The sequence below is a fragment of the Atta colombica genome, unplaced genomic scaffold (assembly GCF_001594045.1).
Source record: "Atta colombica isolate Treedump-2 unplaced genomic scaffold, Acol1.0 scaffold12, whole genome shotgun sequence".
Classification (NCBI taxonomy): domain Eukaryota; kingdom Metazoa; phylum Arthropoda; class Insecta; order Hymenoptera; family Formicidae; genus Atta; species Atta colombica.
Window position 1 is genome coordinate 2,837,996 of NW_017259206.1, and position 14,725 is coordinate 2,852,720.

The 14,725-nt window shown below is 36.2% G+C and overlaps 2 protein-coding genes across 2 annotated transcripts in view; one reads left to right on the forward strand and one right to left on the reverse strand.

Annotated features, from left to right (window-relative positions):
* The window catches only part of LOC108694448 (RING finger protein 17-like), a 211,676-nt gene that overhangs the window by 64,551 nt on the left and 132,400 nt on the right, over window positions 1–14,725 (reverse strand). The window lies entirely within an intron of this gene.
* LOC108694449 overlaps window positions 1–14,725 on the forward strand; it is an 84,885-nt gene that overhangs the window by 53,453 nt on the left and 16,707 nt on the right. Inside the window, exon 2 of the mRNA XM_018203959.1 lies at window positions 13,596–13,787. Within this exon, the coding sequence (XP_018059448.1) occupies window positions 13,596–13,787 (192 nt within the window). The remainder of the gene's footprint in view (window positions 1–13,595; window positions 13,788–14,725) is intronic.

The window sequence follows — 14,725 nt, forward strand, 5'->3', positions numbered from 1 at the left end:
ACAATTACCTATAATCGCTAATTTTATTCAGATATACAACTTTGTTATTTTAATGTAGAAAATGGCTGTCCGTATATTATGGTTGTAAATTTGCTGAATCAGTAAAATTTTTAGTTGTTTTAATAAATTTTTTTCCAAGATCATTTCGAAATAAAAAAAGCAGTAGAAGATACATTTTGCGGAAAGTCTCGAAGATAAGCATTGTCCTTGTTATTTGACGAACTTACGAAAGTGTTCAAAGAATCTTGCACATTATAACATTCGCTATTTTCTTTATGGAAATTTCGCTGATTATGACGGAGCCGAAGGAAACTTTTCCCGCCGCGAAAAGTAGCGCGTCCGCGTTTCTATGAACGAGTTAAATTCGAAATCATTGAATTGACGTAACTTTGAAACTCCAACTCCGAGCGACCTCGTCGCTACTTTCTTTTATAGAATAATTAGTGGATCTTTCGTAGCGTCCCTGCGTCCGACAAGGCTTCCACCTTGTCATGTTTAGTCGACATATACGTTTTTGCCATTTGGATCGCTCTTTGGACATCCATCTCTCTCGGAGGTCACCCAGAAAGCCGAGACATTTCTGACAAAAATGTTGAGTTCGCGCGGATTTGTGGTTTAAAATGTGCTAATTTCAAAAATGCAATGAAAGCACTTGCCTGCACAAACCTGGCTTAAAAATAGAAGCAGAGATTTACTTATAGATCATCGTGTAAGAGAGAAGGAACTGCAAATCGAAGGGAAAAGTTAAATAAAATTGACAATTATTTATTAATCAAAGTAGCTTTTTTTTTAAAAGATACTCCAATTAATTGGCTTTAAACTATAATAATTAACATTTATACATTATCAATATAAATTATAATTTTAATTAAAAGACAAAACCATTGTCGTTTGAAATTATCTGCCACCACGCAGAGCAATGGCTAATCGGTTTTATTTGTTTAAATAAAATATATTATAGTTTAAAGCCACATCCTTTAAATGAAGACTTTTACAATTGTTAAATAATTGTCGGCTTTCCATATAGGACTCGCCAGCTACAACCAATGTTTAGCCAATCCTATGACTGTTACCTGACAGCCAAACAACTGGACCATCACTGACAAATGATTGATTGTCAAATAATGGCTAAAGTTCTGTCCGCTAATACTGAGCTATCACTGACAAATGACTGGCTAAAATGACTAGGCCAGTACCATCTGTCAGTACTGGGCAAGTTATCATCCAGTACTTAGCTAGATTAGGCCAGTATTTTATCAGTACCTGAACTGTGGATACCAATAATAATTCAGCAGTAGATCGATTGTAAACCCTTCTATATGGGTTTATTTAATTTCTCCTTTAAAAAATAATCGGACACATAGTATTTATCTTAAACCAAGTTCAATGGTAGCGAATTATAATACGGCACTAAATGTAATCAGACTGGATATAAGAAGTTATTACTCCAATATCATTACTCTAATACTGCAATAATATCGCGTTCGCATTTACGCCGTATTTCCCCATTTTTCCGCAGTATCTAATAGTTAGGAAAAATATAAAAATACTGTTAGTTTCGTATTACATTAATTTCATTTAATAATGTGCAGAATAAGTGCCATGTCATTAGATTTTATTTATTAATGATAATTTATAGTCTCAAGCCGAAGATACCAACCGGAGATTTTTTAGAAAGTATACAAACTCATATTTTCTCTCGGTATTAATGCGGTAAGTTCTTCTCTCTGCTTCTGTATAAGTAAGGATTACGCAAAGCGATATGTGTATATACACAAAAGATGTAAAATCTCGGATATTACTGTCGTGAAATAATGACCGAAATTATGCCAGACATAACGCCGACGCTTTTAGGTATATATTCACGCGAGATTTTTAGAAAAAAATGCTGGCATACAATAAACGGCAATTTTCGCCTGCCAATTCGAATTTCGCCAGCGATTACAACAGAACATGCGGAGTTCATTCGCTTTACAAATGCAGCGCGTGCCTCACTTATTCATGCCTGCTGGCGATTAATTATACGGCGTATAATATACAGCGGCAATTAAAAATTAAAATATTGTAATAACTCCTAATGAAAGAGAGAGAGAGAGAGAGAGAGAGAGAGAAAGAGAGAGAGAGAGAAAGAGAGAGAGAGAGAAAGAGAGAGAGAGGCAGAAGGAAGGGAGAGAGACACCGCGTGCGCAATGAATGTCGACACAAACTGTGGAACGTGCCTAGTGCGTTATTCACGATACGCTTGTACATGCAAGTTAATGCGGTTCGGTCATATTATGCTACCGGCTAACCATGTATTTTAGCGAGATTAATGAGTCCAAAATATGGAGATCATTAATATCAGATCGCTCACGGTGCTACGGTTAAGCGATTTTTTTCTTCCCACAGGCGTGTCCATAAATGTCATTACACATTTAATAATAATGACGCTATCATTATGCTTCATCATACGCCATAAACCGTCAGCTGTCTGCCCCGAGTGAAATTATGCAACGCGGGAGAGAGAGAGAGAGAGAGAGAGAGAGAGAGAGAGAGAGAAAGAAAGAGAGAAATCAAAAAGATTCTGGCTGTAATTACGATGATTTACTCGTTTGAAAGATTCTAAAGTTTAATGACAAAAATACACGAAGAAAGAAAGGAAATATCTTAATAACGCAAAAGATTAAAATTCATATTGTTACATTCGAAAGACATCAATATATTTAACGATAAAAAGATCCAAGCGAAAATTCGAAAGTTTAGTTCAAAACAGCTAAAGGTCTTGTTCTTTATTAGTCGTTATTTTTCTGTATTATAGTAGTTTGTCTCCGAGGGAAAAAATGCACTTATCGTATTCGATGTATTCAATGCGGAAAAACTATTTCGACTCGTCATCCCGCTCGGCTGGAAAACCTCAGAAAATGCATCGTTTATGCGAAACCAGGAAAAGGAAGGAATTCTCGGCAGTCGGGTGGTTCGGATCGATTAATTATTTAACGAAACTACCTCCCGCACCACCGCTCATCTCCTCGTCCTCTTGCTTGCCCACCTCCATCCACTTCTGCCAGCGTTTTAGCCCCGAAGCACCGTCCGCTTGTTCCGTCTGTTTCCCTCCCCAGCACAACTCCCACCCCCTCCTCTCTCTCTCTCTCTCTCTGTTTTCTCCTTTTGTGCACCGACACCCTCGTCGACCCCCACCAGCCGCCCTCAGTCTGAAATTTCATCGTGAACACGAGAATCGTAACTTCGATCGCGCATAGCACAGTCCTCGACCGCGATACCTCCGTACTGGTTGACGGCATGCGAGGGGGATGTTGATACAACAGATATGTAATTACGTGCCCTTTGAAATCTTGCGATGTTACGTATGCGCGCGCGCAAAAAGACGAGTTATGATTGGGACCGTGGTCGAGCAGAAAAACATTCTGTCTGAAAGTTTTAAAATCATCAAAAATAGATCTAAACAAGAGTACTCTCCTCAACTTTTAGAGTGAATCTTACTCTAAGAAGTGAAATCTCACTTCAATCACCTTTAGGCTGGTATATTATATATATATTAAGATATACCATCTTAAGATATCATGAATCAATCAGAGGCTAGTATTCATAGTCAGATCTTATTTCAAGACTGTCTTAAGTAATGTCTTAAGACGCTAATACGGTCCTCTGATTGGTTAGTGACATCTTAACACTGAACTTAGGACAGTCTTGAATATAAGAACCGAATACCGCTTAAAGATTGAAAATTAAGTCACTATTTCAAGACTGGCTCAATTTTAGAATGAGGTTTCACTCAAAAAAATTTAGAGAGTAGAGAGTAAACTTTTATCAACGATTACAGGAATCATTGGTATAATAATTAAAGTTTACGAACAATAAATATCCGCTATAAAGTTGATAATGAAGCGAAGCTTGCCTATGGAAACATTTCGAGGTGCGAATGGTACCGAAAGTGACGCTGAAGAAATATGAAGCGCGCAGATACAAGAAGAATGACAGAGGCGCGGAAAAGGAGAGAGCAGTCAAACGAAGGGATGATAAGGGGTAGAGGCACAGGATGCACAAACGCACACAATTAAATGGCTCGATAACTGGACGAGGCGAGAGAGCACAAAGGCGGCGGATCGTTCTTTACGCCGTTAAAAGGCCCTCCTTCTAAACGATCATGGCGAAAAGGTTCTTCTTCCTCATCATAAACATCGCGCGACGACCTCGCTTTTCCTCTCGCCTTCTTTCCCGCTCTATTTTCTCTCCTCATCTCTTATCTCGTCCGGGCTATACGCTGTACGTCGCTCCGGCTCGCTCTCGTAGTTAGAAAAGAGAGGAAGAAACGCTTCTCAAGCTACCTTCCTCCTCGAGCTCATCGTCCTCCAACCGTCCCGTGAATTTCCTCGCATACCAGAGAAACTCCACCTTCTATAGTGTCTCGTTTCCGGGGTGACGTCTTTTAGCAGAGTCAGCGAAGTTGTGCGAAGTTGTGTTGCGGACACCTTTGGCCGATATCCGCGAGATCGTCTTCTCGATCAGTGGCATGGGAGAAATCAATGTGCTTATTATGCATACATATTTTTAATTAGTTAAAAAGAATTGCATGTCAGATACCAACTTCCGGCGGCGATTTGAATCAGCATCATATCATGATATTTTTATATACTATATTACCTGTTTCTATTTAATTATATGCTTACCTACATTGTCAATTGAGTCTAAATTCTGTATGGGAACTACAGAAGGTTTCAATGCTCTCTTTGGCAGAATAGAATCTACATATGTTTATTTGAATATGGCCGCATCTGATATTTGCGCAGAATTGTATGATTGAAGTGAAATTGATCTCAAAAACGCATACCTGGATTTTTTCCACCATGATCAGAGAATCGATTGTGTATCTTAAAATGAGATGAAAATCACAAAAGTGAGCAAATTCACTAGAATATTTATAATTTCATTGATCAACATCTAGTGAATTTGTTCACTTTTGTAATTTTTATCTCAATTCAAAAAACACAATCGACCTCCAGAAGCATGTTTGGATTCTCACCTGGATGCTCCTCGGATGTCATATCATCCTTGTTGTTTACTGAATGTTAAATACTTCTGGAATACGAAATTTCACGGCGCGCCGTTCATCGTTCGATTGCAATACCAAGAGATCGGAATGAAGGTCTCACCTTCTCTCGCATGTCAATATATTTTGAGAGGATATTTAAAGAGTCCCGAAAGGGCAGACGAACACATCGGTGATATGACTATCGGTTAAACGAACATTACCTTCCCCCTTACTTCCTCTATATCCACGGTATTCGGATATCCGTCTCCTCGTATTTCCTTTGCAAGTTTACCGCCGCTTACTGTTTACCGCGGTATCATATTTACTGCGATTTATCCATGGCGTTATCGCGCCTGCGGTTTCATCCCTCTTTCGTATCCGCCGCCGTATCGGAGGTATTGCGATGTGTATTTTTACGATTATGATTTTTCTCGATTTTTCATCCGTACAATATACGCTGCGTAAAGAACGACTAAAATTTGGCTATTCGATTTAAATAATATGTTTATAATTTTGAAAAGCATTAAGCTATTTTATGTAATTAATTTTATTTGTTAATTTTAATTGATTCAATTATACATAATTAGCGACAGTTCGCTAATGATTTAATATATAACATTCGACGATTGTAGAATTATTTATGTAAATCGTTAAGGTTTAAATATATGAATAATTGCTCGTTATTTATTTAATATAATTTAATATAATTACGAATTATAAAGATTTTTATTATATTATATTGATCTCTCAATATATCTGACTTTGATATATTCGATTTACAATATATGTAAAAATTCTTAGAATAATGTACAATGTGTTACGGGCCAAGTTTAAAAGTTTAAAAACACTTTTAAAAAATTGATAAATATTTATGGAATTACTTTCTCAAATAATCCTATAATAATGTGTTTTTTTATCGATAATTCCTTTAAACAATTTCATGTTATTTTCAATAACAATTGGATCTAAAGAATTATTGATAAAAACACATTGTTACTTGAATGAATAATCTTATACAAATGTTAATTTTGAAAAAGTGTTTCTGAACTTTTAACCTAGAATATATATCCTTTCTTTCATTTGTTCTGAACACGAAGATATATTTCGTTGATTATCGAAACGAGATTTTGCGATGTCCCAACCGCAACGCGAAGTTTTGTATCACATAATACATTTTATAGCGTTCTTGATTGAAAATTCTTTCTCTGATACTAACCGAAATTCTAATTATTTTTCATATTTATGAAAAATTTCGTGAATAATACAATTCCTAATTTCGCGATAATCAATAATAGCCAATTCCTCGCCGTTTCTCGCAATTATGTTTGACGATTCTTGCAGAGCCGTAGAAACGAGTGAACTTGGAACTTTTCACATCAATGATTATCTCTCCATTTTTAAACACGTTGATCGCGGCGTATTCTCCAGCGCGAAAGAACGAAAGAGAATAATTAGGCCACCGAAAAGCAGCGGCTAATGAAGAGCGGCACGATCGATAGTTAATTATCACACGCAGACAGCTGGCCCGGATCGCTGTGGCACAGCGGCGGCATCATATCCCGATTTGTCTTTCGGAAATAGAAACTCTCTCTCTCTCTCTCTCTCTCTCTCTCTCTCTCTCTCTCTCTCTCTCTCTCTTCTTGTTTTTAATTTATCCATTCGCTCCATCCTCGGGGCAGGATAGTGAATCGATTTTCAACGTGCACGCAGCCATGCGTTATTACACATCCCCGCCGCGATAATTTAGTTCGCTTAATACCTACTTTTGCCGCAGATACGCATTTGATAATTATTCGGCATTCAGCCAGACCGGCCGAATAATTACACCTGTTTGTCCGTAGCATTTAATATAACAAATGTTATTTGATCCCGCAGTCCGATACTTGCACGAGCGCCCGTATTTTATCATTCGATATCGGGGGAAACGCGGCGCGCATCATCGGCTCATAAATTCACGAAAATCCGAAATCCGTCGTTTATTTCAAAAATTACGGATCGCTTTTACGTTCGCGATTTTCGTAGCACAATCGATCTTTCGAATCGCGTAATGACGGAATCGTGTTCACCGGGAATAATATCTTTTTTTCTATATCTCCTATATAGGATTGTCATAAATTCCTTTCTTTACTTTTCCCTAATTTTCAGACAAAATTTCATTAATTTCCTTGATTTTTAATAATATTTTGAAATTTCTCAATTTTTGTCCTAATTTAAAAATAATCAAATATATATTTTGTTGAGAGTAATTTAACATAACAATGCAAATTACTATTAATGTTGCAAATATATTGTAATGTAAATTATTATTATTATTATTATTATTATTATTATTATTATTATTATTATTATTATGTAAACTTCTTTAAAACCAACAAGAATTTTAATTATCTAGAAAATTTCTTAACTTTTCCCTTATTTCCTATTTTATGGTAACCTTGTGTTATCCGGGATCTTCTTGCAGCTCATCGAAGTTACCATACGGAAATATCGACGACGATCCTCGCCGATACGTGCTAATACAACGTGTGGAGATCGCGAGGTCAACATAATTCGACACCATCATGCATATTTAACATCCTTTAAGCTGGTTCTCCGTGCAAGGAAACACGATGTTCGGATAATAGTGGTGCATCCTTTGACCTCTCACTTAGCCAGAGAGCTGTGTTTCGACCCGCGCGTGCATAATCGGCGTTATATGCGGATAAATATGAGAATTAGCGTGCGATCGTGTTTGTACATCGACGCTTTTTTTCCTAACGGATACACATCCGCAACAGTTGCAGTTTTCCCACGTAGTACGCACGTAGTACGCAGGAACGTGCAGGAAAACGCGATCATACTTTTCAACTTTTGTTTCTCCGTGTCCACCCATTCTTTGCCGCCTTCTCTCTTTTTTTTTTCTTCCTTTTTTTGTGCCAATTTCTTTGCAGTTCTCCGACCGACGTGTCTGTTCTCGTTTTCCCTCTCTCGCTCTCTTCCGGTCGGTTCTCTCGGTGAATTTTCATGCGGCAGTGCGATATTAAAGCGCCATTTCCCTGGGATATTTGCGCGTCAAGCGAAACGCAGAAAATAGTTACGTCGCGCGCGAGATTCTTTTTCTTCCACGCTCCTCTCTGCTCCTTTAATGGAAAACGGAGGAGGATGGACAGATAGACAATATTTATTATACTCCGGAACTCGATCCACCTTTTGCGAGCGGCATAACGTAAATACGCAGCGAAATGAAGCTATGAACGACACGAGCGAAATTGTAAAATTAGCTGAAAAACTAATGATACCTCAAAGAGGCTGGAATATCTTTGACACAGATATCGTAATAATTTCAGTGACGTCCCCCTAAAGGGTTATTGGACAATGGCTAATGGAAGAATGGAAAAGTGAACTGCATTTGTTAAATTATACAGAGATTTTTTCAAGTGACGATTAACTATTAAGGTTAAACGATTTTTCATTTTCTGATTAACTTGAGATTAGATTTTAAGATTTAATTTGTAATAATGTAAAAATTGTATTTTTCTATAGTTAATTACTAAGTTAATGATTTTGTCGTAAATAACTTAAAATTACTGCTATGAAGTCATTACTCTCTAAATTTGAATCAGTGAACTGATTATCCAGTGGCATACTTGGACAATGCCTTGCAACAAGCGACACAGTGATCATGTCATCTTTATTTAACATTGGCAAACAACAAGGATATAATGATCATTGTGTCATACTGTGTCATTTGTTGGAAGGCATACTTATTGTCCAAGTATACCACTGAGTAATTAGTGACTATCTACTGATTCAAATTTAGAGAGTAATGATTTCACAGCAGTAATTTTAAAAGTTATTTACGACTAATTGAAGTTCAACTAAAAAAGGAAGAATGAGCATTATATAATTAAAATACTGATATTTGCATGTTAATTTCAATCTTTTAATACTATATTCATTGAATTTATGCACTAAAACAAAATTAGTTAGATCATATAATAAAGATTAGCTTAGGTTAGAGATTTCATATTTCATTCACTGATTATCAGTTGGCATTGATATCAGTGTAATTATTCACTGATTCAGATTTAAATAGTAATTTAATGATTAATCATAGGTAGAAAAGCACATTTTTTTTTTTATATTATCATCAAGTTAAATAAGATTGAGTCTAAACCATAAGTTAACCAGGTAATGAAAATTCACGATCAAGGCCCAGTTTTTCACAATTCACGATTAACTCTAAACCGAAGTTTAATTTATTCATTATCTCTTTCGAATTCTAGAATTGTAAGAAGATGAGAAACAAGTTGAACCTCGATTAAGAGTTAACCATGAGTTGTGAAACTGGGTTTAAGTGGGCTTAAGTATGATGGTTAAAACACCTCAGATACAGTTTTCTTTAAAATCTTATTTGAAAAAGGAAAATAAAAATCACTTATTCATTTAAATTTTCACAGCCATAAACATTATTCTCTAATATTACTCACAAACGTGGCGCGTTGTCCCTAAAAATAGCAGAAATATTTTATCTTGCGCACTGAAGAGCATTAAACAACATTCGACTCGTGCGCGGACAGAAATATTTTACGATGTTTAATAGTATTTACAGTTAGCGTTTTTGGGATCCCGCATAACATTAAAATCGTATTTCATGCGACCAGCGTAGCAGCGGTAAAATTCATACGCGGGAAAGGAGGGGGAGAGGAGAGGAAAAGAAAGAAAATCAACAACACGATGCGATCATAAATCCCGCGAACGCATTGCTCGCGAGCACGAATTAAACCGCTGCGTTTTGACGCATAAAGTTCTGCTCATCGATGAGCCATTAATTAGCTTCCGCGGCACGAACGCCGCGGCAGGCATCAAACAGGATGAATACCGAATTCCGACGAGCTTTCGTAAACTGGCGTAATACATATGCTATTCCCCGATTATGATACGCCCTAGGATTCATAGCGCGATTACGTGGTCGAATTTATCGCGTTAATCATGAATTCGCTCGTGCGTTGCATGTAACTATGAGAGGGACGACCAATTGTTTTGATGCCTATCAATGAAAATCTATGATATGACAAACGGGATAGATCTTTTGTTATGCTCTTTGATTTACAAAACTCGTTGAGATAGCAAAAATATCTTGTTCAAATATGTGGAAATGATTCTCACGTTTGTGAAAAATATATAATATATTGATGCTCGCTAGTTTAAATCGTAAATATATCTTTTATCCTTTCTAACCTTTTACTGATGACAATTCGTCGATTGATAATTAACTTAATCAAAGACTGAGTGATAATATTTATTCCGCATCTGTTGTCTCGAATAAAACTCGTTGAAAAAGACTTCTTGTTTTGTCTAATTACTGTGATATTCTGTTATTTAATTATCTCATATTCAAAGACTGCATCAAAAGATTTGCAGATTTTCTCTTCATAATCTTACAGAGTGCCAATTTCAAGAAACTTGGTGACTGAATAAATATAATATTCATTAGATAATACGGATGTCACATTTATGTGACAGGGACGTCGCATCAAAGGCTTAAATAAAATACACAATTTAATGGAGTTCGTAATAAAACGATTTTCATCATTAACGGTATCAAAATTTTAAAGAAGCTTTCATCTGTCGATCTGTCATCGAATATAAGAGCTCGCTTTCTATAAATGGGCATATAACTGTCGATATTTAAACTGTATTATACTCTGTAATATCACTCTAATCTGTAGCAGTGAAATTACTGCATTGAATTGAGATTTCACTCCGAGCGTTAGTGGCAACTGTGCCAATGAATTTTACTGCGAGGTGGGAGTGAAAACTCCACTCAATAATTGGAGTGAATTTATTAATGTTAAAAAGGAATAAATTTGAAGATTATAATAAACTGAATAATATCTCTAAGGGAAGAATGAATGATTTTTATTTAAATATGAAAAATTTATTTTCTGCCTAAAAAAAAAGGAGATATACAAAAGAGTTACAAACTTCTATATAAAAAGTTTCACACGTTAAAAAAAGTATATAAACTATATTCTATAATTCTATATATAATTCTACACAAAATTAGTCTAACAATCTCATTTTAACCATCCCAGCTTTATTTCACAGACATTGGAATTTCTGTTACGAGAAGAGACACTATCTGTTGAAACTCACTATATCAGTGACTACATCTCGCTTAACTTATTCACTTTGGCTAATCGAGTCTCGGTTGAAATAATCCACTCCTTACATAAGAGTAGTCCAATTAAATTCAAAGAAATAAAAATTCACTTTTAAAGTAATGATGATTTTGTTTTTTCAATTTACTTTTGTTTGGAATGAAATTTTTACTGTTGAAAGTAATTTAAAATGTATTGGCGCTAAATCATTGTAAAACAAAATAAAATGTACAGTAGAAAAAGATTTTCACCTTTATAAAAAATATATATATTGGATATTGATATTAACGCTAGCGAGTTAAAAATCGCGAATAATCAAATTGGTCATTCTTTCTAATTTTTATGATGACAATTCGTCGACCGGTTAACTTATTCAAAGACCAAATGATAAAATATTTTATTCTGCAATTCCGTAGCGTATTTATTAATTTATTAATTTTCGATATCTTCACGGATGTAACTCTTGTTGATAGCCAAGGTAGCTGCTCATGTAAGGTTACTTTTGTAGAAGTCAAACTCAAGATTCTCAAGACTTGACCCAGTCTGTTGGTCGATACGAAACTTCGTCCATTCACACGACAAGACGACGCAAAGTTTTCACGAGATACATATCTGTGGATGAAAGGACGTGTCGAAGTTTTGCAGCCGCCGATCGTTATTCGACTACGTTATTCAAGACATATTCACACGATCAAGCTGATCCGAGTCGCACAGTGGCTGGCTTGATCGAAATTAACACGCTTCGAAAGTTCAGAGTTAATTAATTTTCAGTTCGCAGCGACCAATCTTTGACGTTAAACCGCTATTATCGCTTCTCGATTAGGCGATGTGTGCGTTCGTATGGGACAAATTGAAAAGTTATCGAATGTTTGACATGGAGCCGAAAAATTCGACGTTTGTCGAAGTTGCCGTCGTGTCATTGTCGTTTAAGCACGATATATTTCAACAAAAATTTCGCAAAAATTATCCGCGTATTATATATCCGCGTAACCAATATTTCGCAAGAACATACAATAGAAGGAATCTTCTATGTTCAGACAAAGCGTATTTGGAACGCAAATTGTGCACCTGTATCGCGCAGAAGCAAGAAGTAGGAAGGTAAGGCATTAAAACAGCCATGTTTCTGCCAAGAAAAATAGCGCGGCGATGAACAACATCGATTAAACATTCTCCCGCATGAATTAAAGAGACTGTAAAAATTTGTTTACCTCCGGGACGGTCGACCTGCATTTTCAAATGATTTAAATTTCAAATTGTTCAAATGACCACAACTCCCGGAGGTTCCAGGCGGCACGGCGGTTGGTTTCTGTCATATCTCTCTCTCTCTCTCTCTCTCTCTCTCTCTCTCTCTCTCTCTCTCTCTCTCTCTCTCCCCCTCTCTCTCTCTCTCCCAGTCCCCATTTTCTTTTTCTCTTCTCACGGAGAGATCCGGACTCAAGAAGGAAATAACAGAAACAACACAGAACACTTCAATCATGCGAATTAATACGGAGAGAAAAGCGCGCGCACAATGCAATTAGAGGATAACAGAGCCATTAGCTTTGGGGTGCAACAAATCAACTCGAACTTCCTAAATTAAAACGCTTGAATATTTAAATATTGAAAAAAAAAATGGACTACCAAATCCGTCTTAATAGGCAAAATAAATTTGTATAAATTTAAAGTTTTTCACGAGCTTAACCACAGAAATAAATAATAAAAATGTTTAACATACAATGTGTTAATTTTAGATTCATTCTCGTTCTCTCTTCGATTTTGTCGAATTTTACGCTTATCATTCATATTCATTTGTTTTGCTTCCTTTCATTTATAATTTTGTTTCTCGTAATATTTTTTTAATTATTTTTGTTGATTCAACAATTTATTATTTATATCGCATATCTATCATAAGTTCATCGCAAGCATCACATTTATTCAAAATATGTTTTGAATCTTAAGTTTAATACTTCAATCAAGATTATTAAATTAAAACAAATTCAATTTGCTTATTATATAAAATCGTTCTTTCGATCAATTTTATAATATTCCTTAAAAGAAAATAAATTCTTGTTTTGAATACATAGATATTGAGTTTTTCCAATTTGTAATAAGATGATAATATAACAAATGAGATTTTCTAATTTGTAATAAGTATATTTTAAGATTATTATGAAGAAAACATTCTTTAAGATAATCCGTTACTTACAGGAAGAAAATAAATCGAGCAATCACTTTCCTTAGCATAAAACAACATGCTGATGCCCCACTTTCTGAGGTGTATCTTCTCATTTATTTTTTACATTTATCGACATTTCTATTAGTTTACATTTCAATACAGATTGTTATAATATTCTTGGGACTTCCACTGATGCTTTCTATATAAAGATTGTCATAATTATTATATATCGTTGGATATATTTTGCAGCTAAAAATTGCTTTTGCAGACGGTGTACGTGGCGCTCAGGGCAGCAAAGTGTCAAAGCGGGCGAAGCCCCTCGATCCCGACGAGGACGACTATTACTACGATGATCCCGTGGATGAGAGGAACAATCCGACGAACGAGGCCCCGGTCGTGCCACCTGGATTTCTGAGCCCGTCCGTGCGGGAGTACCTCGATCTCGGTAAATCGATACCCGGTACGTAAACAAGATCATCTCGTGCAAAGTTGTCTCTTTGTTGAACCGCTTGTCGAGTCGGGGCTGATCCCCAGTTGACTCACCACAGAGTCTTACTCTTTTCATCCCACGCTTCTTGCACCTCTGTGTGCATAACTTCCGGAATTCTTACTCCTCTGCTTCGCTTTATCCATCCTTCTCTTCTTGTTTTCTCCACGTCACACTTTTTCTCCTCGTCTCTCCTTCTTCCGCACCGAGTGTCTTTTAAAATCGAGAGTGGACGCAGCATTGCATATAAAAGCCGATCGATCGAATTATTTTTCGCTCGCGAGATAGATAAAGTTTCCAGAAATGGAAACTTTACGCGGAGATAAGCCGGACTCGCAAGACGCTCGCGAGTAACTCCGTCAGATAATGAAAAATAATGAGGAAATGGAGAAAGCAAGAGATATGACGAAATAGGCAGAAGAGACAAGTCGATTGCGTAGACACTCTCCGTCGAACGTGTCTTCCGTATTCTCGAGCAGAAAATATTTCACGCTCGACGGTGCCAGACTGTGAGAAATGTCAGGAACGCAGGAATTATGCGTGGAATTGACCCTTTACTTTAAAGTACCGTCTGTGAGCGTTTCCTCTTATTCATAAGAATAGAGAACGCTGCCCGAATCCGCGAGAAATACGTAACTGTACATAACAGTTGAATAATCTAATACATTTGTGAAATTATCATGTATTTCTGAGCAAAGTTTTGTGCGGAAAGGTATATCTCGGTGGAAGGTTTCATTTATCTTGATCTACTTATACACACAATGCTCACTGAGAGAAATGATTTTGTTATAAGAACAAATCAAGGGAAAACAAATGTGATATTTGTTAAAAAAAGAACGATTGCAAATTAATTCATCAATGTAACAAATAATCAATAGTATCACTAGCAAATAAAAGGCTCATATGTGTAT